Source organism: Scardinius erythrophthalmus, assembly GCF_964197995.2.
Source record: "Scardinius erythrophthalmus genome assembly, chromosome: 10".
NCBI classification, from domain to species: Eukaryota; Metazoa; Chordata; class Actinopteri; order Cypriniformes; family Leuciscidae; genus Scardinius; species Scardinius erythrophthalmus.
Genome location: NC_138230.1, coordinates 15752817 through 15780653, shown reverse-complemented (window position 1 = coordinate 15780653; position 27837 = coordinate 15752817). Strand labels below are relative to the sequence as shown.

Sequence of the window (27837 nt, the reverse complement as noted above, 5' to 3'; positions counted from 1 at the left end):
TTTTCAAAGTCATTCAGACTTTGTATCTATTACCATCTCCGTTGTGCGCCTTTCTACAGCCACTAGACTCATTACACTACTAGCTACTCACTAGCCTACTGGAATAGCCTAAGTATTTGCTAGTATCAAATGAAAATCTAATGAACAGCCTACCAGTGATATTAAAAAGAGTCATGCTTACTAGAAATTAATTTATGTCAGTAGGCTACTACCAATCAGTAACATTATAAAAACAGACGGTAGTGTTAAAATGGCTTGCCACATTTCGGGCACTGCACTAACATGGTCAACACGAGCGTTTCCTCATTTCAGTTACGAGCGCTTCTGCAGCGAGTGGAGCTCCAGAGGAAATACCGTCCGTGAAACACACACGACACTGCTTCATGACGATCTATGCCAGGTACGTCACATAAATCAACCATTTCGTCTGATACATGGGATTTCATATGGAATAGGCTATCCTATATGGAAGTAAGGAGATAAGGAGGGGGGGAGAAACATAAAATGTGTAGGCTACATGTGTCGCATTGCATGATATAAGTTGTACTATAAGAAAATGGACATTAATCGTTGCATCGTGGTCGTGACAGACTTTCGGGGGCTTCGTAGGTGCGAGTCTCAGAAACACTCGCAGTGGAATATCAAACAAACGACGTAGCCTACAAGAATGAGACACGAACAAGTTTCCACACGCAGGTTTCGGTCGTGTTCAGCACAGAGTTGACAGGAGACGTTCTCATTTTTAAATTATTGTGTGGTATCGTCAGAGCCGGATTAACGCAAAGGCAAACTAGGCACGTGCCTAGGGCCCGATTGGCGGGATGGGGCCCAGACAGAGGGACAAAAAAAAAAAAAAAAAAAAAAATGTACAAATGTCCTATCTACAATTTATTTCAATATTTATTTATTAACTAAAAAATAGTGACGATGTTTATCTTAACCATAGACTGTTACATTACTACAGTTAAACCAATTAATGTGTCCGTTACAAAGCGGGTGCCGGCTTCTGAAAGTATGTGTAAAGAACGCATCCATCAGGTGCTGCGAGGCAAAAGCCTAATAAGCACACAAAGAAGCACATCTCATAATGCAGGTGTGTGAGTTGTCGTCATCTATTTTGGAGTGATTGCAATGTATTCTAAATATAAACTTGTACTGTAGATCAGCGTCATTTCTGGAAAAATCATTCACCGCTTTATTACGAGGAGCGCGAGCGTAACGTGCCCAAGACGCGACGCTTTGAATTTGCGCGTACAATGAATAACATCGCGTCGGGAGCTGACTAGTAAAAAAGCTACACAATTAAAAGACAAGACGTCTGTATTCTAAGTTAAAAAGCCAACACACTACAACATTTTTAAATGTTTCAAATAAAGGATCTCATATCTATGGGTCTATCTTCTAAATTCTGCTGATGATTAGATTCCTGACATTACGCCAATAATATCACTTTATATATTTTTTTCTGCTCAGTAGCGATCGTGTCTTTCTCTTCCACTTGATTTGTGTATAGCATATTTAAGGTAGCAATGCAATATAAAATCACTTATGCTCATCTACTGAAGTGGGATTCTGGAACTGTGAATAAATTGAATAAAACAGCAAAATAACAACAACAACAATAACATCTTCATTAAACAAAAAAGAGATTACCTTAGATAAAGTTTGATTAATATGTACATACAGTACCGGTAAAAGTCTGGACCCATTACTATTTTTAATGTTTTTGAAAGAAGTTTATTATTATGCTCTACAAGCCTGCATTTATTTGATCAAAAATACAGAGAAAAAAAAACAGGAATATTCAGCAAGGATGTGTTAAATATATAAAAAGTGACAGTGAAGACTTTTTTAAAACAACTTTTTAATAATCAAAGATCCTGAAAAAAAGTATCACAGGTTATAAAATAAATATTAAGCACCATTTCTAACATAATAAATCAGAATGATCACGTGGCACTAAATTCAGCTTTGCATCACAGAAATATAAAGTATAGTAAAATAGAAAACCATTATTTTAAATTTTAACTATTTTCACTATATTATTTTTCTGTATTTTTGATCAAATAAATCCAGGCTTGATGAGCATAAGAGACTTCTTTCAAAAACATTAAAAATAGTAATGTGTCCAAACTTATGTACTGTGTAAGTAAAAATATACTGCTTTTAAAATTAAATGTTGTATAAATAAAAAGGTTAGGAATCATTTTTGTTTCAAGTGTTTTTTTATTGGGGGTGGGGGGCCTCCAAACATGAATTTTGCCTAGGGCCTCCTAATGTCTAGAACCGGCCCTGGGTATCGTTTCATACCGTGTGGAATTGTCTGTCATCGTCAGACTAAAGCAAACGGACATTTGGAACATTCACTCTCTCTCATTCACTTTCAAAATTGGTCAAGACCGCTTCTGTGTAAAAACCATAATGAGTTTCAAAACTTTGTTGGCGACTCACTGACTTTGTTATGTTAAATAGCCAAGTAACACAGAGTGTTAGTTTCGTAGTGGTTATCACCTGGATCTAACGACCAGTCTGGCAGAAAACCTCCCATTCCCAGGCCCTGAGGGTAACCAACCTGATCTTCCTCCTGGATTAATGTTTAAAAAAAAAAAAAATCCACACCGTAATGCATGTTTCTTTTGACCATATTTGGTTTACAGCACATTTATTAAGCAAACGCTCAATTAAAGTAGGCGTTTCTGGTTAAATGTGTAAGTCTGTCCTCACACTGTAAAACATGTTGTTACCTAAAATCTAAATGAACAGGTTTTATTTGCTGTGGGGGATTTCCTGGAAGCTATTGTGAAAGAATTACAATGTTGCCTTTAATTTCGTTTGGTTATCTCTATTCTTAGAATATGACATTTCTCTTTTCCCATTATTTATTTATTTATTTGGTCTTTTTCTCTTGCTGTTTTCCTCATTTATAAGTTGGGAAGAAGCTGAAGCCCTGAGACTTTGATCCTAATCAAGAATGAGATCATTATCTTGGGTGTTTTATGGCTGGATATCTACATCTGCAGGCAGGTTCCAGGTCTTGGAATTGCTCTTCAAGCTCTTTCTTTGATATTGTATAGAACAGAATGAAAACATGCTCATGCTCAAATTTCAGGATTCACACACTTGAACCCGCAGGCTGTCAGTCACACATCTGAGTTTGCAAAATAAAGTAGCTAACATTAGGTGAGGGAAGATAAGCTGAATCCGTATAGCCTATGGTGTATGTACTTTTTAAACTAGACAGTTGCAAAATGCACTAATTCAAACATTGCATTCAAGCGCAAGCTGGAACTAAGATGCTTTAGCCTAGTTTCACTTTTACTAGATAATACGAGTGTGTAATTCAACACAGCTGAATGACTGTTGCTCCAATGAAGCAAAAGGGGAGTTTTTGTTTTGCAATGAACACTATTGTTCTGCGCTGTGGCTGCGTTCCTGGTATGTTACTGTAGGAAGCTGAAGTGAGATGGGTGGGGTGTTATTTTGGAAAAGAATTGTTGATCGATGCAGCCTTTCCATCTCTGTTCCGTTCTAAACACAATTGACGTGCACTTTAAACAACGTAATTAACACGCGCTCTAAGCACGCTTTGAATGCCCAGTGTGCTTTGTAAACTTCAGCTTGGCACACAGAAATAAGTGCTGTTGTCCATATTATCACTGAGCAATGCAAATGCATTCAGGAAGAAACATAAGATGTGCGTTGTGATATGTAAGGATATGTAGCGTGTGTTCTCTAAATATAAATGTTTAATTGTATCTCTGTTTTCCCAAAAGACAGCCTCTTTCTTTTTTGGGGGGTCTTTTCTACTTCTAAGCTCTGGCTGGATTATTACCATCGCATTGCTATATGGTTGTTAGGGTATTCAGGGTGGTTGCTAACTTGCTAGGGTGTTGTTGGTTTGTCAAGGCACTGCTATATGATTTTTAAGGTGTTCTGGGTGGTTGCTAGGGCATTGTTGGCTGGTTTGTGGTGAACGTCCTTGTTCAAACATCCTTGTTGATCCTGGAACAACACTCCAATCAACCAATCAGATTTGAAAAATAGTTTTTGTTAAGTTTCACAAGTTTGTTTGCCCATATAATCATTCAGCTATTAAGGTTAAACGTATTTGGCTTGCTGTCCGCAGTGGAGGGGCTCGAGGAAGCAGCTTCAACTCGAGCTACAGTATATACCCCCCAGTGGGACTAATAATGCTTGGAAGATGTGTCTGGTAGCAAGATGCCTAAATTATGTTGGGGAGGTGGAGGGATGTAAAAACAGCTGATGCCAGAACAAGGTGAGCGGTAGGGCTGGGTATCGTTCAAAAAATGTCGATACTGATACCGATACCTTGATTTCGATACCGGTTCCTGAACGATACTTTTTTCGATACCAATTTTATGAAATCCATTTTAACAATATTACATTACACATTACCTCAGAAAAACTTTGGTTTTATTTTTTCATGCTCCTTAGCCAGTGCACAAAGGAACATTTTTTTTTATATAAAGAGCTCATGCTCACCAAAGCTGAATTTGTTACAGTAAAGCTTGTAACATTGTGAAATAGTATTACAATTTAAAATCTTATTTGAATATATTTTAAAATGTAATTTAGTCATTTAATTGCTGAATTTTCTAAATCATTACTTCAGCTACCTTGCAGCGAGCCTCTGATTGGGAGTTGAGAGTGGACCTGAAGAAGAAGCTTGTCTTCCCTCAGGACGTGGCAGCGACATCCCTCCGACCAGACATGGTCCTGCTATCCAGGAGCACGAAATCCATCATAATTGCTGAACTTACGGTGCCCTGGGAAGAGAGGCTAGCCACATCACACCAACTGAAAAAAGCCAAGTACCAAGACCTGGTCAACGAAGCCACTTTAAAGGGGTGGCATGCAATTAGCTACCCCATTGAAGTCGGGTGCTGCGGGTTCCCAGCAAAATCGGTGCGCTACTTCCTCCAGAAGTTAGGCCTGGAGCCGAAACAGCTGAAGAAAGCCACCAGGGACATAGCTGCAGCAGCCGAGTCCAGCTCAAGATGGCTGTGGCTGAAGAGAGCCCACAGTTGGAATCCTTCTGCAGGTGAAGGCTAGGCAGTCTTCATGGCCCCACTCAGGCGAGGTGTTCAGGTTAAGGGGCGAAACACCTGAGACCCTGAGATCCCTGCTGATGATGCGGAAGGGTTCCAACATTGTGGATGCTCCAAGGAATACCATCTTGGAGGAAGATCTGCATCACCATAGTTAGTGTAGTTCCTACAGTGGCAGAAGCAGCTTGTGGCAAAGCATCTTTGATGTTTATTTCACCAGTGTCACATGATCCTTCAGAAATATGAAAACAGTTTGCTGCTTAATATTTTGGAAACTGATGAATTTTTTCATGATTCTTTGATGAATACAAATTTCAAAAGAACAGCATTTATTTGAAACAGAAATCTTTTGTAACATTACACATGTTTTAAGGTAATTTTTGATCACTTAAATGCATCCTTACTAAAAAAAAAAGTCAGACTAACCAACACGTTTTTGAACGGCAGTGTAGGCTACATTCAGTAGGTCATTATTGCAATATAATTACTGTCAGAGTGATCAACAAGGTATCTCTTCATTTACCAGTCGAAGACGGAGCAACTTTCTGCTCTTATCGTGCACTGTCAAGGTCTTCATTATATCTGTCGTGGTACCGGTCTTTGCAGCAATTATTTTACCGCAAATACTGCATCGCGCGCTGTTGGCATCGAGCCTGGAGAAACGTACCCACACTTTTGATCGATTTTTCCACATCTTTAGGGTATTGTGTGTGTGTGTGTGTGTGTGTGTGCTCGCGTCTTATTTGAGTATGTGCGTGGACAGTTTGTGTGCGCGCGCGCGTCTCATATTAGCATGTGCGCGGAGAGGCCCGCGCGTCTCGTGTGTGTAGAGTTTGCGTGTATGTGCGTGAGCGACTTTGGGTGTGTCATTGTGCATTTCATATGTATTTGTTTGAGCACTGACGTTGACGAGTTAACCCCTTAGGTATCGAAATCTGGTACCGAAAAACAAGTCATTTTTCGATACTCGATAGTATCGAGACAATTCGGTCGGTACCTAAAAAGTATCGAACTCGGTACCCAGCCCTAGTGAGCGGCTGCTTATATGCTCCTCCAGTAGTTAATTGAAAGATTAGATGGGTTCACTCCTCCGAAATTACGTTTAGGAACTTCACTTAGGTTTATAACAAGGTTTGGGGCTTCTTATTTAGCCTACCTATTATTTCCCTCTGACTGTAGAGATAAGTAATGGGTAGTGTTAGGTTTAGGGACAGTGATTGGACTGGAATGTTGTTCCATGATCAACAAAAGATGTTGCTTGGAAAAATCACAGCTGGGTGGCTGTTAAGAGTGAAGTTTAGAACTTTAGATTTGGGATTTGTTAAATAAGGAATAATAATAGTGATGCTCCTCTCAGCAGTCTAAGAAAGAGAGTGTCATTGCATTTTAGTTAGGTTGCACTGTAATCGCTCAATCAGTGTTTCAACAGGGGAAAGACAGTCAATAAAACAGCTTGTAGGCTATACAATGACACCTGATGTTTAAGTTATCAAAAAAAAAGTTATTCAATGTCCATAAACTAGAAAAAAAGCTCATTAATTAGTTATAAAAAAATAACTAATTTAGCATTTTGCTGAATATATGCACTGTATTACATATTCATTATATTTTTACTTGATGTTTTTTATTTAATGTAGGCTATGTTTGAATAAATCTGTCACAAAAACCAGTTATTACAGCTTATTGTCGTTTAAATGTTTATATTTCACTAACAAACTGGAGTAGAAACAATTCTGTTATTAAAAGGTTTATTAAAAAAAAGAAAGAACTGCCTAAATGCAATTTTAATGTTTGTACTCAATTTTAGCTATTTAAGTGTTGATTATGAAATAAGTTTGATTAATGAATTGATTATTTATTTATCATTTATTTTCGGTTAAGTTCTTCCTGAAGTCTGTGCATCTCTAATTTTAGTGTTTGAACAGCTTGTATTCAAATCAGATAAACTGCCGTGCCAATTGCAGTTTCTCAATGCCAATTTTTCCACATTCACATTACATTTACATTATTTAGCTTATGCAAATAAACAGAACCACATCAGCTGTGTCCATGAAATGGGAAATCATCAGTCTCCGGTAGAATTGAGATTTATAACTCACATTTTCTCATCTGAAATGGAGAAATTATACATTATATGGACAGACAGGCAGACAGATAGATATGCCAAAATAATAACTTGTGTATCTCGTCACTCCATAAATAATCTTTCTCCTCATATCTCCTCCTCATTAGTTTTCTCATTTCTTCCTCCCCTAGTAACAAACAATGTTAGCCATTGAAAACTAATTACACAACAACTAAATGTGGGAAAGGGTCTCATTATTTAAGAATGTGTTAACATAACCATGAGAGGGTGACTGAGGTCTGTTAGGCAGTCTCTCACAGTATGTTCATGCTCTGTATTGCACATTGACCTTACGGTTTGTCCACATTTGGCAGAAGTTTAAAGGACTGGTTTGTTTACTTGTGACCGACATTCTAGAGCGTTTAGAGCAACATTCTTTCTCATGTATGTAGTTCTAGCATATCAGAGGGGTTTGGATTCCAGATGTTTACCCTTTAGGGATGTAAATTATTTCCAGATATCTGTCCTTTTCTGTTCCCAGCTAGTTCTGTAGTGCCATCAGGCAGCCTTTAAAGTCATCAAATACTGTACTTTGCAAAATGATTGTGCTAGTTTAGTTAAATGCTGAAGGAAATATATTCAACAGGTTTGGAGCTTTCTTATGGAACAGATATAGACCACTAACTACTATCTTCTGTGTTTCAGGTATGGATCAAATGCTTAACTCAGTATGAGCACTATATAGCTCATAGCTTTCCTTTGGACATTCACAGACAGAGGACACTGAAAAGAGAGAGAGAGAGAGAGCATGGCTGTCTTCAAGCTGGATAATGTTGAAGACCTTTATGAGATTGGAAATGTTTTGGGAAGGTAAATAGATGTAAAACAATTTTCTGCTATATTCTCTTTCCTTTCAAAAAAAGATGACCGTACCATGGTATATACTACTGTTCAAAAGTTTAGGGTCATCAATTTATTATTAATTTTCTACTTATCAAAGAATCCTAACAAAAAGCAGCACAACTCATGATTGATAATAAGAAATGTGTTAAAAAATGAGTTAAAAAAGGATCATGTGACACTGAAAACTGGAGTAATGATGCTGAAAATTTAGATTTGCCATTACAAGAATGAATAAAATTGTAATAATATTTCACAAAATTACAGTTTTACTGTATTTTTAATCAAGTAAATACAGCTCGTGGCCATACAAGACTTTCAAAAACATAAAAAATCGTACAGATCCAAACTTTTGGACAGTAGTGTTTATCAAAATATTATATTTTATAACAATATTATGATCATATCCATATACATTGGTATTTTAAAGGCACTTCGAATAATAATTTGGTATTAACATGGCAAAATTTCCTACAAAAAATGAATTACAGTTAGTTTATTTAAATAAAGTGATTATAATTGGTTAATTATTACATTAAAATGTGCCATAATAAATTATTACTTGGCAGAGAAAAAATTATTGGTAAAATGAAGAATCTAAAATAAATAAATATAATTCAAATAATTTATAGTGCCATATATATGAAGTATTTTACTATGTGTATTACACAGCTGGTGCACTGTACATGCATGTACTGTTATGATTATCTGTTTTGGCCCAGTTTTTTCTTGGACTTACACAGCTGAATACCTTCCTAGTTCTTAACACTTATCTCGGTTCATTCTGTCCATCGCCGTTGTCTTAGTGGTCACTTCGGACAGGTGCGTGAGGTGCGGGAGCGGGCCACTGGCGTTCTGTGGGCCGGGAAGTTCCTGAAGCTGAAGAAAGGTGCAGGAAGCAGGCTGGGCCTGGAGAGGAAGAATGTGGAGAAGGAGGTGGAGATCCTACAGAGCCTTCAACATCAAAATATCATGGCTATCAGAGATGTTTTCGAGAGCAGGGCAGAGGTGGTCCTCATCGTTGAGCTGTGAGTAAATGTATATGTCTGCGGTACAATTTTTTATTTATATTATTATTTTTTTATTTCAAATTACAATTTTTTTTTTAAGGTGGAGGAAGCTTCTTAATATAGAAAATAAAACAGAAAGTGATAATATAATAAATATTATAAGGAAATGTCCATCATATTTTTTATAATAAAATCAAAAGTAAAATATTAAATATACTGTATATTTTGCAAAAAGGTTTTTTTTAACCTCGGTTTAAATTGTGAAATTATTTTCATGTTTTATTAAAATATATAAAAATATTATTAGCTTAATAAATAATACAATGAAATAAAAAGTTTTTGCATTGCAACAATGAATCCTGTCTTCTCTGACATAGCTTTTTTATTTTATTTTTTATTTTTTATATAGCATAAAGGGTGGAGAACTCTTTGATTTCATCGCTGAGAAAGAAAACCTCACCGAGACGGAGGCCATTGAGTTTATGAAGCAGATTCTGGAAGGTGTCAGCTATGTGCATAAAAAAAGCGTTGGCCATTTTGACCTGAAGGTAGGAGGGATGCCCAGCTGTATTGAAACTCCCAGCTTAATAAGTCAGAAAAGCGAACCGTTCAACCACACCAACAGTTTCAAATGGCCTTCAAAAGTTATTTTTAACTCCATGTGTAGCAAGCTTGTCACTTCCTATAAAGATTTCAACATAGTAATGAGGAAGTAGACTGTGTACCTTTCTCACTTAAACTGTCACCTCTGACCAAAATTAGACACTTCCTGATGATATATTCATACGACAACGATGTTTATCCAGATATTTTGATTATGTGAACATTGTTGAAATGCATTATATTGGCTATATTCATTCAAAATATCTGTAATACTTATTTATATCTGTGTCATCAAACTTAACTGAGATTCTCAAAGAAACCATACCAGAATTTTACTATGTAGAAAAAACAAGGTTAGGATAAATATATAATTTACAATAAAAATCAATAAACACTTTGTGAGTCAGGCTAAAGACATTTTTATATTTTTGTTCTTCAGCCGGAGAACATCATGTTGTCGGACAAGCTCGCTCCCAATCCAGACATCAAGATCATTGATTTCGGCATGGCTCATCGCTTCATTCAAGGAGAAGAGTATAAGAGTTTAGGTGGAACCCCTCAGTATATTGGTGAGTGGTTCAGTCTGTGTGGTTTTGACTTCAAGTGAATGTGTTCATTTAAAAGCCATAAACAAATATGCAAATGCAGCCCTGAATGCTTGTCCAATAACAAAAGCATGAGACATGCACTACCATTCACCAAGGCTGTAATTATTTGATCCAAAATACAGTAAAAAACGTAATATTGTGTAATATTATTGCAATTTCAAATAAGTGTTTTCTATTTTATCATATTTTAAAATGTAATTTATTCCTGTGATGGCAAAGCTGAATTTTCAGCAGCCATTACTCCAGTCTTCATTGTCACTTGATCCTTCAAAAATCTTTCTAATATGCTGATTTGGTTATCAAGAAACTTTTATTATTAATATCAATGTTAAAAACAGTTGTGCTACTTAATATTTTGCTAGAAACCATGATACATTTTCTTCAGGATTCTTTGATTAAAGATAGGTTAGGCAGTTTTGGAGAAGCTAGCAATAGCATGCTATCTTTGAAAGCATAAGATCCCGCCCTCCCTTCAGAGTGCTCTCCAAAGCCACGGCTCCTCCAAAACACACACGCTGTGTCAGAGCAGAGTCTAAAAAAGCACCATGACGAGAGACGTGCTGGTGGAGGGTCGAACACGGCGCTCTCAGCATGCGCTCTCTAAACCCTTTGTGCCAGGTGTTGTTGGTCCCAAGAGGACGTTTGACTGACATGTAACACAACCAATCACAGTTCTTTTTGTTTTGCGTCATATTTAGTTGTCCATATAAAATCTTACTGACCCCATTTATTTGAATGATATTGTATACTTTGCGTTCTTCTATGGCGGTAAAAAAAGAGTTACCTTCAGTTGTCTGTGCTGTTATACCGGTTTTGTTATTATTTAAGCAGCTAACTATAAATGTGTCAACAGCTGAGTGTGTGCTTTTGTAACTAAATTGCTTCTGCATTTGCATAACTGCGTACAGTATATTTAATTTTTTTTGGCTAAGTGTGTGTGCGCATGTTTAGTTTGCATCTGCTCGAGTGTGTTTGACTCAGCAGTCAGCACCTTCTTCTGTCTCTGCATGTGTTGTTCCTGCCTTTAGCAATATGCACAATTTTTAGTTCTAGCCGTCTCCATGGAGATGGGCAAACTTCAGATGAAATGGCAGAGCTGCGTCAGTTCAGCTAAAAAAAAAAATGAGTGGACATGAACAGAAAAAATTATTGTGAGATGTGATGTCACGGCTGATGTATTTCACAAATGGCCTTGAGTGGTTTAACAGCTCATCAGTTCCCTTAAACTACTGCGTGTGAATGTGTGTGTGTTTGTGTGTGTGTGTAGAAAACATACTGAAATGTCACAAACGCACATCCTTTGGTTGGCCTGCCACACTTGCCAGTGCTCTTTTAAATATTAACCTTGACAGAAAAGCACATGCATATATATTTTGTACTCTCAAACTGTACTTCAGGAGACTATGGACCAATATTATTTTTACAACCAATACAAATAGGGATTATTTTTAATACTTAAATGCAGAACCGATTTTAATTATTATTATTTAATCTGATTTCTGGCACAATAATAAATAGTCAAATCTTTAGATTTGACATGCTTAATTAATATGAATATTAAATTATGAATGATAAAAAAATCAAGAAATGTAATAAATATATTTGTAAATAATAATAATAGTTTTAGTAGCTGTTTTGAGATATAAATACTTCATATAAATAGATTTTGTTAAATATGCATAATATGAATATTAAATAATAAATCATAAATAATGTATTTGATAAATATACATTTATAATTAATAATAATAGTTTTTAATAATAATATTTTACTAGTTTTTGTCTATTATTAAAGAAATACTTTTTAATACAATTTTTTTTTGTACCATGTTGAATAAATGTAAATGTAAGTAGAAAACTGTCAATATTGGTATTGGGCAAAGCAAGTATTCCGATTTTTTCCAGATGAGACTAGGCAGAAGTAGTATGCTACTTGATATTAAGTTGTCCCCTTTGTCTAAAGATACTAGCACTTTATTTATCATGAGGATATCCTTTGTGAACAATAGAGGTTAAGTGTTTTTCTAAGCACATATTGTGATAGGCCCGAATTGTGATCTCAGTAACTCACCAGTGCCTGAGTCTGCCCTACTTATGGCTGAACCTATCCCAAATAATTAAGTTATCACCACCACTGTGTCATTTAAAATACACTTTCGTTTGATAGACTAGTAGGTTTAAAGGGATAGTTCACCTAAATAGTACAATTTCCTCATTTACTGACTTTTTTGTTACTATTACTTTGTCATTTTCAGTCACAAAACAATTAGAGATTAACAGAAGATGCCTTCATCTCTTAGAATGTTAACTAAGGCAGTCTGTTTGTTAGTCAGCTACTTTAAACCAAAAAAAAAAAAAAATCCTGCAGATTTTCTGTCAAGGTAAAGTGAAGCTTTGTTCGTTTGAAACTCAGTAGGGAACAGAGCACAGTCTTCTGTGGTTCACATGAGGACATGTGGATCTCAAAGAATGCACTTTATGGTGTGATTTCTCAAAAAAGCTTGCTTCTGTCTGGCCAAAGCTGTCTGAAACTCTTGATTAATGCAATAAAATGAGATCAGTGCGCTGTTGTAACTGAAAAAAGTTTTTATGAGAGCCAACAGGAGAGTTTGTGAGTTTTATTTTAACTCTACATTATCTTTCCTTTTCTCTCAGCCCCTGAGATCATCAACTTTGAGCCTCTCGGTACGGCGGCTGATATGTGGTAAGTCTTGCCTGGTTAAATTAGTAACAAACACTCAAATTTACTACAGTGTCAGAATGCATAAGGGAGTTTTAGGCATGCTCAGACTTGATTCGTCCTTCCTCAGACATTACCTGGTGCTCATTTAAGTGTGTGCATCTGTCTCAACGTGTATGTATTTGTAGGTCATAATATGCAACTGAACATGGATGTCATTTACGAAACATAGTCAGAAGGCAAGCTATTTTGGCTTTTGACAAAAAGCAGTAGCTATCGTCTGCTGTGCCAAAGACAACAACTCATGCCTGGTTAGCATAATTGTTAGCATAATATGTGTTCGGTTTACATCTCAATCGTTCCTGAAGCCCAACTGGTAGAGCATGGCATAAACAAAGCCGGGGTCATGGGTTCAGTTTCCAGAGAACACTTGTAAAATCTGAAGCAATTTCATGTCACTTAGCATATATTATTAGCAAAAATTAAATTAATAAGGTGAATTTCTATATCAAAGTGTAGACTTTGTGAATAATATTTTATAATTATAAGTTTATTTTAATAAAAATGTTACATATTTATTTATAAAATATTATATATAAAATAGCTAATAAAAAATATTTTTAATTATTTTTGGAAAACATTTTATATATTTATAATAATAATAACAATAGTAATTTCACTCGTTGTTGTGAGATACAAATAGTCTTTATATAAACATTTTTATTTTAATGTTTTTTTAAAAATATATGTAAAATAGTTAATTAAATATTTTTTATTATGTCATTAATATTTATTTTGGTTTGCATGTTGAATAGCTCAGAATTCTATGCATAGACTTTAAGATTCAATTACTAATGATTAATCATGCTCTTGTGATGTTTTTCAGGAGTATTGGTGTCATTACCTACATTCTGTAAGTAATCTTTCATTGTTCATCATATGATAACACTCTAGACAGCCAAATCCTTTAGGAATTATTCTGCAAACCAAGGTCCTGCTCCAGATATTCAGATTTTAACTAGAACATAAATTGCCTCCGAAATAAAGCCTCCCTTTGACAAGCGATGTGCTTTCTCAAGTTTATAGGTCAGGTCTTGTGGGATGAGATCAGTGATGTCAAAAATGAAGCACACCAGATATGGAGTAGATAACCATCAGAATGTTTAGTAAAAGCCTGCAGCTTTAAGCAGGAATAAAGCAGTTGATCTTAAAGGGGGTGTGTGTAATTTTTAAATGTTAACATATTTTCTCACAGATTATTGTGGAGATATGTCAGACACAGAAACAAGACCTTTTTATGGTTCTTTAAAAACAAGCATGCAAACAACTCTTTTTGTAGTCTGTACAAGGTCATCTGATGGCTTTCCTAAAGACAAAAGTAGAAAAACAGTAATTATTTAACTTAATCTGGTTATTGCACAGTCTTTAAAGATACTACTGTTATTGTTTAATGCATCAGTGCATGTTTGAATTAACAATAGCCAAGCTTAATAAGTGATGAAAAAGTATTTCGCACTAATGCAATTATCTAATGTTAACCTATAAATTATTATTGTAATGTGTATTGTTACTCATTACATTTGTCAGGTGACTAGATATATAGACAATTAATGCGAATTTTTCACTACACGCGTATCAAAACACTAGCTAGCTACATATGTAAACAATGACGAAGCCATAATGCTAGCTCAAATTATCCTGCATAATGCTTAAATTGTTCATGTAAAGGAATACAAATGATTAAATGAAAAAAAAAAAAAATTTAATTACCAGAATCAAAATGTGTGCTGCATATCCTAGAGTTGACTTCTCGCTTCACTTCTGCAATCCAGATGACACATTGAGTTTCGTAGGTTAGTTCCAGGCCTGAGGGAGCATCCAACCACCAAGCAACATGGACCTCATTTTAATTTTGACATTTTTCATAGCAGGATTTAATAAATTAGCACAATCCCACTGTGCATCAAACACCTCCCGCTGATGGAGTAACATTAAGTGGCATGGCATCTTACGCACAGAAGCCATTGGCGGTTTTCATTGCATGAGCCAGCAGATAGTGACATGCGGCACTAAAACTTGTGATATGCCGATGGATTGTGTCATGTACCACTGACAATTCTGTGGAACATGTCACCTTATGTTGTGGCACCTCCAGTAGTGACTGACAGAGTTGAGCAGCTATACTGACATAATTGTGATGCAAAATCCTAAATAAATAGCATAATTTAGTGATTTTTTTAAATAAATATCAATTAAACATGTTTACAAATCGGTAATATTTTTCAAACATGTATTCAGCTGGTGGCACATCTGTATTTGAGTGGCATGTGCCACTGAATGTTGTGTAATACAGTGCTATTGTATGTTGTTGATCACGCAACCTGCCCATTCTAGGAAACACACAGAATAATCATGGTCACTATAAATCATGCATTAACAGTCACATTCATTACTGTAACCTTTATATGCATATTGCTGCATGCACGCCGGTAGGTGTTAGTATAAGAATACATTCAACATTCATATTTGCTGTGCTTCTAAACCAGTGTCCTGGCACGCTGACACTACACGTACCTTTAAGCCTGGTTCACACGGGACGATTTTAAAATTGTCGGCCGATTTTCCAAACCTGAGAGACCCCACACACGGCGATAAAAAATCACAGGTCTAACAGTTTTGGTCGTACAGTGTGTGGTGCGCAGCCGCACGGCAAAATCAACACATCACACACGAACCGATTTGACTCCCGAGCATTCCCAGGTCAGACGGAAAATCTCGCAAAATCCCTCGAGATCAAACGTAATTTAATACTGTGCTTACGAGGATACTTGACAAAGTGAACATTTTGGCATACTTTTGTGTGTTTTTGTCCGTTCAAGCGTGAAAGAGAACTCAATGCGGCAGCGCGCTGTCTGAAGCGGCATTCTGTGCGCATGAGTTCTGTGTGTGTGTGTGTTCATCACACAGAGAGGAGATTTACAGACAGCGCGCCGCCAGTACAGATTTAAGTTCTGTTTTGCGTTTTATCGCGCTTGAATTGTTTCTTAGCACTTGAATGAATGATAGCGTAATAAAATACTATAGTATAGAGCAGCCAATGGATGAAAGAAAAAATCTACATGCCACAGTCCACAGGCTGCGTGCTCGTTTGTCCACACACGAGGAGAAATCGGGCCAAGACAATCCAACATGTTGGATATCCCCGATTTGAGATCGGAGCGGTCCCGAAGTCCTTCCGAGCAGACGAGAGCAGTCTTAACACACCACACACGGCAGCAGGAATATCTGATCAGGTTATTTTTCGATAATCGGAGCATCCTTAAGATTGTCGGAAGGGTGAATCGGGGCTAAAATCGGCCTAATTATCCTGCCGTGTGAACCAGGCTTTAGACGGGTATGTACTGTAGACGGGCTGAGCGCCAATGGAAAAAAGACAGATTGCACAATCCTAATGAAATCTTGAAACTCTTACAGCTTGTTTCAGAAAGCTGCAAAGGTCACTGCTAAAAATGCTAATATTTTTCTGAACTTATCACAAACAATTCTCATTAACCTCAAGTTCTCTTTTCCATTATTAACTTTGTTTTAAATCCTCCTGTGCATTCCATTTTAGAGCCCTCTACTGCTCTCTGTGACGAATTTGGAAAGTTGTTTTGTTGATAAGATCCCAACTTGAATATCTCAGTAGTCTAATTCTGGATATACTGCATGATGTGCATGATGTTCCATTATGTTCTTCCATCTGGTCTGAGTTTGAGCCGATTGATCTGGATTCATGTAATGAAATCGTTGGTCACTTAAATCTTACAAATCATGGACACAGTTGGTCCTGGCCAGTTATTGGTTATTAACAAATGCCTGTCTACTGGTTCCTTAAAGTCTTAAATTTGCTGTGGTAACGCCATATCTTAAAGGAACACTCCGACTTTTTGGGACTTTATCTTATTCACAGTATCCCCCAGAGTTAGATAAGTCCATACATACCATTTTCATTTCTGTGCGTTCTGTAAGTGTTATTTGACGCACCCACCGCTAGCCTAGCTTAGCACAAAGACTGGATGTAAATGGATAAGGTAGCATACTAATCCCAATAAGTGACAAAATAATGCAAACATTTTCCTATTTACATGTTGTGATCTGTATAGTCACAGCGTGTACAAATAACAAGGCTATATGAGACAGAGACCATTTTTAATCGTATAAATACTGGGAACTATATTCTCACTAGGCGTAGGAGCACAGCTACTTGGGCGGAGTGTCTACTTAGGCGGAGTGATTAGCGCAGCACACGAGACGCCCTGTTGATGGTTCCGTAAACAAAGTAGCCACTCCGCCCAAGTAGCTGTGCTCCTACGCCTAGTTTTACATCCAGTCTTTGTGCTAAGCTAGACTAGCGGTGGGTGCGTCAAATAACACTTACAGAACGCACAGAAATGAAAAAGGTATGTATGGACTTATCTAACTCTGGGGGATACTTTGAATAAGCTAAAGTCCCAAAAAGTCGGAGTGTTCCTTTTAAGGTGCTCTAAGTGATGTTGGGTGACGTCACTTCTTGTTGACATTCGAAGTATTGTCAAACAAAATGGAGGCTAGCTAGACCCTCCCTCCTCCTCATCCTGCACTTACCCCCCAAACCCCACCCCCAAATCCTTCTTGTCGGTTATTGGCTGGAACAGTTTGTTATGTTTCGTGGTGCGGGTTAGCCCAGTTTGTTTTTGTTGCTGTTTTTTACAATTTGTTCAGGGGACAGGCAGCTAGCGGATAGTGAGGAGATGTTTGCTGTATGTGACAAAAAATGTTTTGGCCTAAAAAACGTGTGACATCGCTTAGGGCACCTTTAAAAAAAAACTTTGGGGATATTTGGATCCTTCCTCTTTTTCTAACTTCCGTCATATTTCTAATTTACCTTTTATCTCAAAGATCCTTGAAAGAGTTGCACTGACTCAATTACAATCTTACTTGGCTGTAAATTCTCTTCATGAAATGTTTCAATCTGGTTTTAAAGCTCTACACAGTACTGAATCTGCGCTTTTAGGAGTTTCAAGCGATATTTTTACAGAAACTGATTCTGGGAAATCTATGGCTTTAGTTTTTTTAGACCTGAGGGCTGCATTTGATTTGGTCGGCCATGAGGTCCTGTTGAGACGTCTGGAGATATCTGTGGGCTTTCGTGGCTTGTCTTACATTGGTTCCATTCTTATCTGACCAACAGATGGTTTAGTGTTCGTATTGGTCATCAGTCCTCCTCTATTTTACCTCTAAACTGTGGAGTCCCACAGGGATCAATCCTCAGGCCTGTATTGTTTACCCTTTACATGCTACCTCTGGCTTCCATTTTTAATAAATACGGAGTATGCTTTCAGCTATACGCTGATGATATTTAGATCTATTTTCCTTTAAAACATAATGATTAAAAATGGTTTACAACCACTGTTGGCCTGTTTAAAGGACCTGGGCTTTGGCTTTCGAGTAATTTTCTAAATTTAAATGAAAATAAAACTGAAATAATTATATTTGGGCCTAAGGAAAACTGTGTGCTTGATGTTGACTGTGGTTCTCTTGCCCCATATGAAACTCAGTGCGTAAAATTATATCTGCAGAGTTTACTCTCTCCTTAGGATCTCTAGGCAAACAAACATTTGCCCCCAAGTTAAAAATGTCTTATTCATGTTTATTATGCCATCAGTTTGAGTGGCCTGTCACCATTCCAAGGGGACACTGATGAAGAGACGCTGAGGAACATCGTGGCAATGAACTATGAGTTTGAGCCTCACCACTTCAGCCAAACCAGCAACATGGCCAAAGACTTCATCCTGAAACTACTAGTTAAAGACCAGAGGTAACGAGTAGTTATAGCAGTCATTCTATTTTAATCACTGGGACTATCTATCTATCTATCTATCTATCTATCTATCTATCTATCTATCTATCTATCTATCTATCTATCTATCTATCTATCTATCTATCTATCTATCTATCTATCTATCTATCTATCTATCTATCTATCTATCTATCTATCTATCTATCTATCTGTCTATGTATCTGTCTATGTATCTGTCTATGTATCTGTCTTTGTCTCTATCTATCTATCTATCTATCTATCTATCTATCTATCTATCTATCTATCTATCTATCTATCTATCTATCTATCTATCTGTCTGTCTGTCTGTCTGTCTGTCTTTGTCTCTATCTATCTGTCTTTGTCTCTATCTATCTATCTATCTATCTATCTATCTATCTATCTATCTATCTATCTATCTATCTATCTATCTATCTATCTATCTATCTGTCTTTGTCTCTATCTATCTATCTTTGTCTCTCTATCTATCTATCTTTGTCTCTCTATCTATCTATCTTTGTCTCTCTATCTATCTATCTATCTATCTATCTATCTATCTATCTATCTATCTATCTATCTATCTATCTTTGTCTATCTATCTATCTATCTATCTATCTATCTATCTATCTATCTATCTATCTATCTATCTATCTATCTATCTATCTATCTGTCTGTCTTTGTCTCTATCTATCTATCTATCTATCTATCTATCTATCTATCTATCTATCTATCTGTCTTTGTCTCTATCTATCTATCTTTGTCTCTCTATCTATCTATCTTTGTCTCTCTATCTATCTATCTTTGTCTCTCTATCTATCTATCTATCTATCTATCTATCTATCTATCTATCTATCTATCTATCTATCTTTGTCTCTCTCTCTATCTATCTATCTATCTATCTATCTATCTATCTATCTATCTATCTATCTATCTATCTATCTATCTATCTGTCTGTCTGTCTTTGTCTCTATCTATCTATCTATCTATCTATCTATCTATCTATCTATCTATCTGTCTTTGTCTCTATCTATCTATCTATCTATCTATCTATCTATCTATCTATCTATCTATCTATCTATCTATCTATCTATCTATCTATCTATCTATCTATCTATCTATCTATCTATCTATCTATCTATCTATCTATCTATCTATCTGTCTGTCTGTCTGTCTTTGTCTCTATCTATCTATCTATCTATCTATCTATCTATCTATCTTTGTCTCTCTATCTATCTATCTATCTATCTATCTATCTATCTATCTATCTATCTATCTATCTATCTATCTATCTATCTATCTATCTATCTATCTATCTATCTATCTATCTATCTATCTATCTATCTATCTGTCTGTCTTTGTCTCTATCTATCTATCTATCTATCTATCTATCTATCTATCTGTCTTTGTCTCTATCTATCTATCTTTGTCTCTCTATCTATCTATCTTTGTCTCTCTATCTATCTATCTTTGTCTCTCTATCTATCTATCTATCTATCTATCTATCTATCTATCTTTGTCTCTCTATCTATCTATCTATCTATCTATCTATCTATCTATCTATCTATCTATCTATCTATCTATCTATCTATCTATCTATCTATCTATCTATCTATCTGTCTGTCTTTGTCTCTATCTATCTATCTATCTATCTATCTATCTATCTATCTTTGTCTCTCTCTCTATCTATCTATCTATCTATCTATCTATCTATCTATCTATCTATCTATCTATCTATCTATCTATCTATCTGTCTGTCTGTCTTTGTCTCTATCTATCTATCTATCTATCTATCTATCTATCTATCTATCTATCTATCTATCTATCTATCTGTCTTTGTCTCTATCTATCTATCTATCTATCTATCTATCTATCTATCTATCTATCTATCTATCTATCTATCTATCTATCTATCTATCTATCTATCTATCTATCTATCTATCTGTCTGTCTGTCTTTGTCTCTATCTATCTATCTATCTATCTATCTATCTATCTATCTATCTTTGTCTCTCTATCTATCTATCTATCTATCTATCTATCTATCTATCTATCTATCTATCTATCTATCTATCTATCTATCTATCTATCTATCTATCTATCTGTCTGTCTTTGTCTCTATCTATCTATCTATCTATCTATCTATCTATCTATCTATCTTTGTCTCTCTCTCTATCTATCTATCTATCTATCTATCTATCTATCTATCTATCTATCTATCTATCTATCTATCTATCTGTCTGTCTGTCTTTGTCTCTATCTATCTATCTATCTATCTATCTATCTATCTATCTATCTATCTATCTATCTATCTATCTATCTATCTATCTATCTATCTATCTGTCTTTGTCTCTATCTATCTATCTATCTATCTATCTATCTATCTATCTATCTATTTATCTATCTGAGATTTCAAGCTGTTATTTGAATCTTTAACTGTCTAAACTAACTTTTGTCTAATAAATAAGTTCAATAAGGGTTAAATATTTTTATTTTACTTCTGTTCATTTGTATTTAGTGAAAGAATGACAGCAGACGAGTGCCTCATTCATCCCTGGATTAAGGTGAGATGCATAAACTTTCCCCTTTCCTCTTTTATATTTTATGGCGTAACTATACATCATTTTACATTCTCATAAGGATTATTTCAGTAACCTTTTTCCATATCCATTTCTCTTTTAGCCTCTCAATAGAACTCAAATAGCCAAGAGGAACCGCTCCTCCATCAACATGAAAAACTTTAAGAAGTTCAATGCGAGGAGGAAATGGAAGGTTGGTGTTAGTTTGTTAAACAGCCCTGCTGGGGGTTTTGTAAGCATGGTCAGAGAAACTCGCTATTGGCTGGAGTGTGTAGGCTGTTGTCACCCACAGACCAACTTTTGTCACTACCTGGTTTTCTGCATGCTTTGTCTTTCTGTCTCCCTCAGTCAATCTTTGTCCCTCCTGTACTATTGATAAACATCTAGTTTTGCATAATTTTTCATATCAGCCTTTTTATTTCTGAATTCAGTGATTTTGCATTTACAGTTTTTTCTATTCGCTTTGGTACTATTTTCACAAGTTAGGTGTACATTTTCCAAACTCTTAGTGCTAATATCACAACAGATCATCAAAAGTGCACTTTTTTCAAACATTTCATTATGTTTTCAATTGTGTTAGTACAATACACAAAATCACAAAGTATCCTTTCCACAACACAAAATAAGTGTTTCATCTACATACATGTTTCATTCACAGTCACTGCCTTTCATAAAACTCTTACTACCAAACTTTTGATTTGCATCTCCTCTTGTTCAGTTTAATACATTTGTCTATTATTTAATCCAACTTATCTTAATGGTTAATCAATGAATCATTTGGTACACCTATAGATTTCAATAGATATTGATTCTATATACAGTTTCTATAGAACTTGTTTGCAATTTCTGATATGGAAAACCAAAACCAAACCAAATTTTACATAAGTGATTTATAGATAATAACCTCCATCATGTTCAAAGAGTGTGAACACGCATGTGTGTGTGTGTGTGTGTGTGTGTGTGAGAGAGAGAGAGAGAGAGAGAGAGAGAGAGAGAGAGAGAGAGAGAAAGATACAGAGAAATTTGCCATTTGTGCAAATACTGTAAAGCAGAATAGAGTATAAGGGGAGGAGACAGTCAATGACTGTAAAACATTAGATTGGTCAGAGACAGGGCTGGACTGGTAATCTGGCATACCGGGCAAATGCCCGGTGGGCCGACGTGCTTTTGGGCCGATACATCTCATACTTTTTTTTTTTTTTTTTTTTTGACGGCCCATAAAACTCGTACATCGGCGGCCCATTCGTTTTGTTTTGACAGCGCTGGGTTAGTGCCGGTGTAATGCATTGGTCAAAAAAAAAGTAAGCGTTAGTTTTTTTTTCCACTGACAGACCGGCCCATGAAACGCGTAGATCAGCGGCCCATTGGTTGTTATCTTGATTGACACTGGGCTGGCCCAATCACATCATTAAACACCTCCCCCTCTGGGCTCTGAGCGAGCGTGCAGTGTCAAGTGTGTATCTGTCAAAATAGTCTGAGAGATGGAGAGGAAACGCAAGGAATGTGCAGAGAAATAGCGTGAAAAATAGATACAGGCCCTTCAAGCTGACGCTGTAAAATGTGTCAAGATATGTTTTCTGCAGCAGCAGGACCTTCATCAGCTCCAGTGGCTGATGAGGAGGATAGTGAGGAGGATCAGGAGAGAGAGATGAGAAAGTGTAGAGTCGACTCCGCGGTAAGCAGAACTACTTTCAAAACACTTTGGCTATGAGTGTAGGAACCCATAACCCGGTTACAGATTATTTCCACATCTGCATAGTTGACAATTACAGCAATTTACTAGAAGTTTAATGAGACACGTTTGTATCCATGTTTTCCGCCAAAATAAAAGCTCGATGCAGTTTCCGTCAAAATAAAAGATCATGTGCTTATCTCTTTCAAGTTTAGAAATTAGTACAAAACTAATTATGAAAGTTTTCTTTATTTTTCGGTGCATTATTTTTTACAATATATAGGCTACTATCATGAGATTAATATTATAACTATTATTATGTAGTAGTGTAATATAGACAGACACTGTTACTAAAAGCGGTTTGATTTGTTTTCTTTGTTATACTTGCACACTGAATATGGGTTGGAGCTTTTAATTTTGAACCCTCAAACTGCACCAGATTGATGAATTTAACATTAAAATGCAAAAAAAATTCTTAGGGGGACCATGCCCCCAAACCCCCCTAGAGGTCCACCCACCACAGTTTTACCAAAATTCCTTTGAGAAACACTGTCAATGCAGCTTATAGCTTGTTTTTTGGATTCATCACTGTGGAGTATAGTTCGACTGTATTAATAAATTACAATTTTGTACTTATTTCATCTGTTAACTCTCACTCGTTTATACTCACTCATTACATGGCATTAGCGGTTTTAATGAATAGGAGTTAAACAAAAACATATTCAAAGGCGTGCAAAGATGGGTGGTGTTTATGATCATATGTAGTGGGCCAGTCTGGGCCAAAATGCCAGGGCCGATTTTCTGTCCCAGTCCAGCCCTGGTCAGAGATGCATCAGTAGAAGGGAGACAGACGGCATCAAATACAGCATTTTACATTACAGTATGTATGCCATGTGATACTGTAAACATGGTAGAGACATTGTAGTTAGATTACTGTAACTCAACCTTCATCTGTAAAGGTCCACTACAGTATATTCAGTCAAATAGTCAAACTCATTTACTGTATTCATTGCCAGCAAACTCTGTTCTAGCACAGAACATCATGGCTTTCGCTTCAGCACACCTTTTGATAACACACTGGATAGATACTATTACAAACATGGATAAAATTACATAAGTTAGGTTATGCACGTGTATTTTCTAATGTGGCATAGCCTGTTTTACTGTAATTAATTCAGCAAAAACGGTGATTTGAAATATGTATCTTGCATTGTTTGCTGTTGAATGAGCTGATTGTTAAAAGTACTAAATTGAAAGAAGATCATACTGTTGTGTTTCTGTGATTAAACCAAATGTTCTCATTACATATTACAATAATCTTGTGTTTGAAACAATGATTATGTGGACTGAAAACATGTGCAACTGACTGAAAGCATTACATCAGGTTTTGAAAGAATGACTCGCTGTGTTACTAGTGTGATCAGTTTGGATTTTTGTACTAAGAGTTTTGAAAATGTACACCTTACTTGTAAAAATAGTACCAAAGCGAATAAAAAAAACTGTAATTAGCAGCCATGTTTTTACATAATATGAGTCTTGATGATGCACACTCTTTTTATTCATTGTGATGTCAATGGTAGCCTTTCTCTTAAAGGGATAGTACACCCAAAAATCTGATATTGATTCAGCATCATGTTGTTCCATACACATGCTGGGGTTTTATTTCCATAAATCATACATAAAATAATTAGCAAAGGAATGTAACAACAGGTGTTTCGCAACTAGGGGCTTTTAAGCTCTAAAAAAACACCATGACTAAAAAGAACAGTTCCTTTAAAGGTCTGAAGTGGTTGCTAACACTACCTTAGCTGACTAAATGTCTCCTCTGACCTAACAGACCAATGCGTAAAGAGAGACACCTGCTGTTCAGTAGAAATACTGAGTCACTGTTTTTCCTATCATGATGCCTTTTTGTTGCTCTTTTTCTGTCTGGATTGTGACACATATTTTGTGGAAATACAATGTAATATTTATTAACTATGTAAATCTTGTTGATTTTCTCATCTCACTCTGTAGATGTCCTTTAACATGGTTTCGGCTTGTAATCGGTTTTGTCGACTGCAGTTACTGTGTAAGGCCCGCGGTCCAGAGCAACAAGAACTGGTAAGAGTCTCATGAAAACAGGTTCATATTTCCCCCAAATATACTTCAATCTATTTAAAATTTAAGTTTAGTCAAATAATCAAGCAGGTTAATAAAATAAAACCCAATTTTGTACTTGAGTTTTTGTTTTATTTGTATGGTGACATTATTTTTAAGAACAGTTAAGCACAGCAAGCCACCAAATCTCACGTTATTTTTATTATTTAATATTTATTTTTACAATAGAAAACTGTTTCAAAGCAGTTTCACAGTATTAAGAATCAATGATGAAAACTTCATCAAATCATATTTTTTTTTATTTATTAAATATTTTAAATCTGAATTAAAGACATTACAATAAACACTAACATGATGTATAGTATAAATACAATTTTAAAGGTGCTGTATGTAACTTTTTTACTCTGCTAAAGCATAAAAATAACATAATATGTTTGCATATATTTAGGAAACATGCTAAGTTCACATACTCGTTTCTCTGAAAAACGCTTCTATATGCAGTGCTATGCATAAGTTTAGACACCCATGCTAAAGTTGACTAAAAAGAGGAATAAAAAAATCTTTTGGAAACTGAACTTAATGCCATAATTAAAAAAATTAGGAAAAATCCAACCTTTAAGGACACCAATTTTCTTTTGCGAATGAATAATGTATCGTAAATAAATAAATGTTCTTCCTTAAAATACAGGGTGCATAAGTTTGGACACCCCTATGTTAAATTCCCATAAAGGCAGGCAGATTTTTATTTTTAAAGGCCAGTTACTTCATAGATCCAGGATACTATACCATACCCAGAGATTGGCATGGAGTACTTTCCATAAGATCATCTCTCAATGCAAATCAAACCAGCTATTAGGCTAACTGAAATAAAACCATGCCAATCTCTAGGTATGGTGAAGGCTATGTGATGATGTGGGGCTAAAGGCCAAGGGAACTTTATCAGGATGCATAGTATCCTGGATCCATGAAGTAACTGGCCTTTAAAAATAAAAATCTGCCTGCCTCTATGGGAATTTAACATAGGGGTGTCCAGACTTATGCACCCTGTATTTTAAGGAAGAACATTTATTTATTTACGATACATTATTCATTCACAAAGAAAATTGGTGTCCTTAAAGGTTGGATTTTTCCTAATTTTTTTAATTAAGGCATTAAGTTCAATTCCCCAAAGATGATTTTTTATTCCTCTTTTTAGTCAACTTTAGCATGGGTGTCTAAACTTATGCATAGCACTGTATATATTATTTTATATGTTCCGTGTTGTCAGTCGGGTTTTGTTTTGGTCTGTGTGATCTCGCCGACTGCCGGTTCACCCAATAGTATTTCGACACCCGGGGATGCCAGTTGGCAGGAAACAGCGTATCGCAGCCTTGGAAACGAGCAAACAAACTGGTCAGAGATTGCAGATTCCACACAACCTAAAAAGCCTCTGTATCCATCTAAAAATCTATATGAACAAGAGCATATTAAAACGTGGATAAATCAACTCATTAACTTGCAGTCTCCTCGGTTTTCGTCGTCAATTGCGCTCGCTCCTGTTGCGTTTCCTCAAACTGGCAACCCGCGTGAGCGTCGAGTCTGAGGAGAAGGGGGCGGGGGAAACAACGGTTTCTGATATTTTGAAGTTGGGCTGCAGTTTCGTGTTTTCCTATGTCATTTTTACATACTGCACCTTTAAATGCCAAATATCTTTTGCAAAGATCTTAATGAGAAATACAGGGTAGATGTGCTTAATTCTTGTAAATAATTCAATGCTTCATTTTCCTGGTGTTTTCCAATCAGAGAGACTGCGAGAGCGATCAGGAGGATACAGGCACAAAACCTGCCTCTCTCTTACGCAGACGTCTTAGTAGCAATTCATAAATCTCGCTGGTAGAGGGAGTCATACACCACAAGCATCTCCCTGTATCGGGGCGGCAGCGCTCATTCAACCTGCAGTACTTTGTAGTGCCAAGAGGGGGAAACAGAGGCCACAATCTCTTCTCTTCTTTCATCCAAAGGCCTTGAACCTCAGTGCATGCGATTGCCCAACCACCAGCTATATATCCTGTTACAGTGGTTGACGTCATCTGAAAGAAGGATGGGGCCATTGTGGTTTTTTATACTAATATGCAAGCATGTTCATAGAGTTCTACCTCTGACAGACTGAGTGTGATTCTTTTACCTGAAGTGCTGTTGACAGGAGAGTCAGGTGTCTTGAAGGAGGTTCCTACAACATTGTTTTTTTTTTTTTCAGTGGGATTGCAAAGTAACTAACGGGACCATTTATGTTGTTAAGCTATATATCCTACCGTTCAAAGGTTTTGGGGTCTTTTTTTAATTAATAGTTTTATTCAGCAAAGATGCAGTAAATTTATCAAAAAGTGAGAGTAAACAGTTATATAGTGTTTCAAAAAATCTATTTGAAATTAATGCTGTTTTTGGAACTTTATGTTCATCAAAGAATCCTAAAAAAAAAAATGTGTCACGGAAGCACAACGGTTTTTAACATTGATCTTAAGAAATGTTTCTTGAGCATCAAACCAACATATAAGAATTATTTCCGAAGGATCATGTGACACTGAAGACTGGAGTAATGATGCTGAAAATTCATCATAGGAATAAATTACATTTATTATACAAAACGTTTTTAAATAGAAAAGTATTATTAAACTGTAATAATATTTCCTAATTGTATTTTGTGTTTTTACAGTCTTGGTGAGCATAAGAGAAATCAA

At 36.0% G+C, this 27837-nt stretch overlaps 1 protein-coding gene across 1 annotated transcript; it reads left to right on the top strand.

Moving 5' to 3' along the window:
- Window positions 1-275: 275 nt before the first annotated feature.
- Window positions 276-27569, top strand: LOC308697758 (death-associated protein kinase 2). The gene is made up of 12 exons (XM_081377283.1): window positions 276-400; window positions 7840-8004; window positions 8841-9062; window positions 9454-9592; window positions 10087-10216; window positions 12911-12959; window positions 13822-13848; window positions 18622-18774; window positions 21288-21333; window positions 21452-21541; window positions 25037-25123; window positions 26903-27569. The coding sequence occupies exons 2-12, from the start codon at window positions 7943-7945 to the stop codon at window positions 26981-26983; spliced, it is 1086 nt and encodes a 361-aa protein (XP_081233409.1). The 5' UTR covers window positions 276-400; window positions 7840-7942; the 3' UTR covers window positions 26984-27569.
- Window positions 27570-27837: the final 268 nt, after the last annotated feature.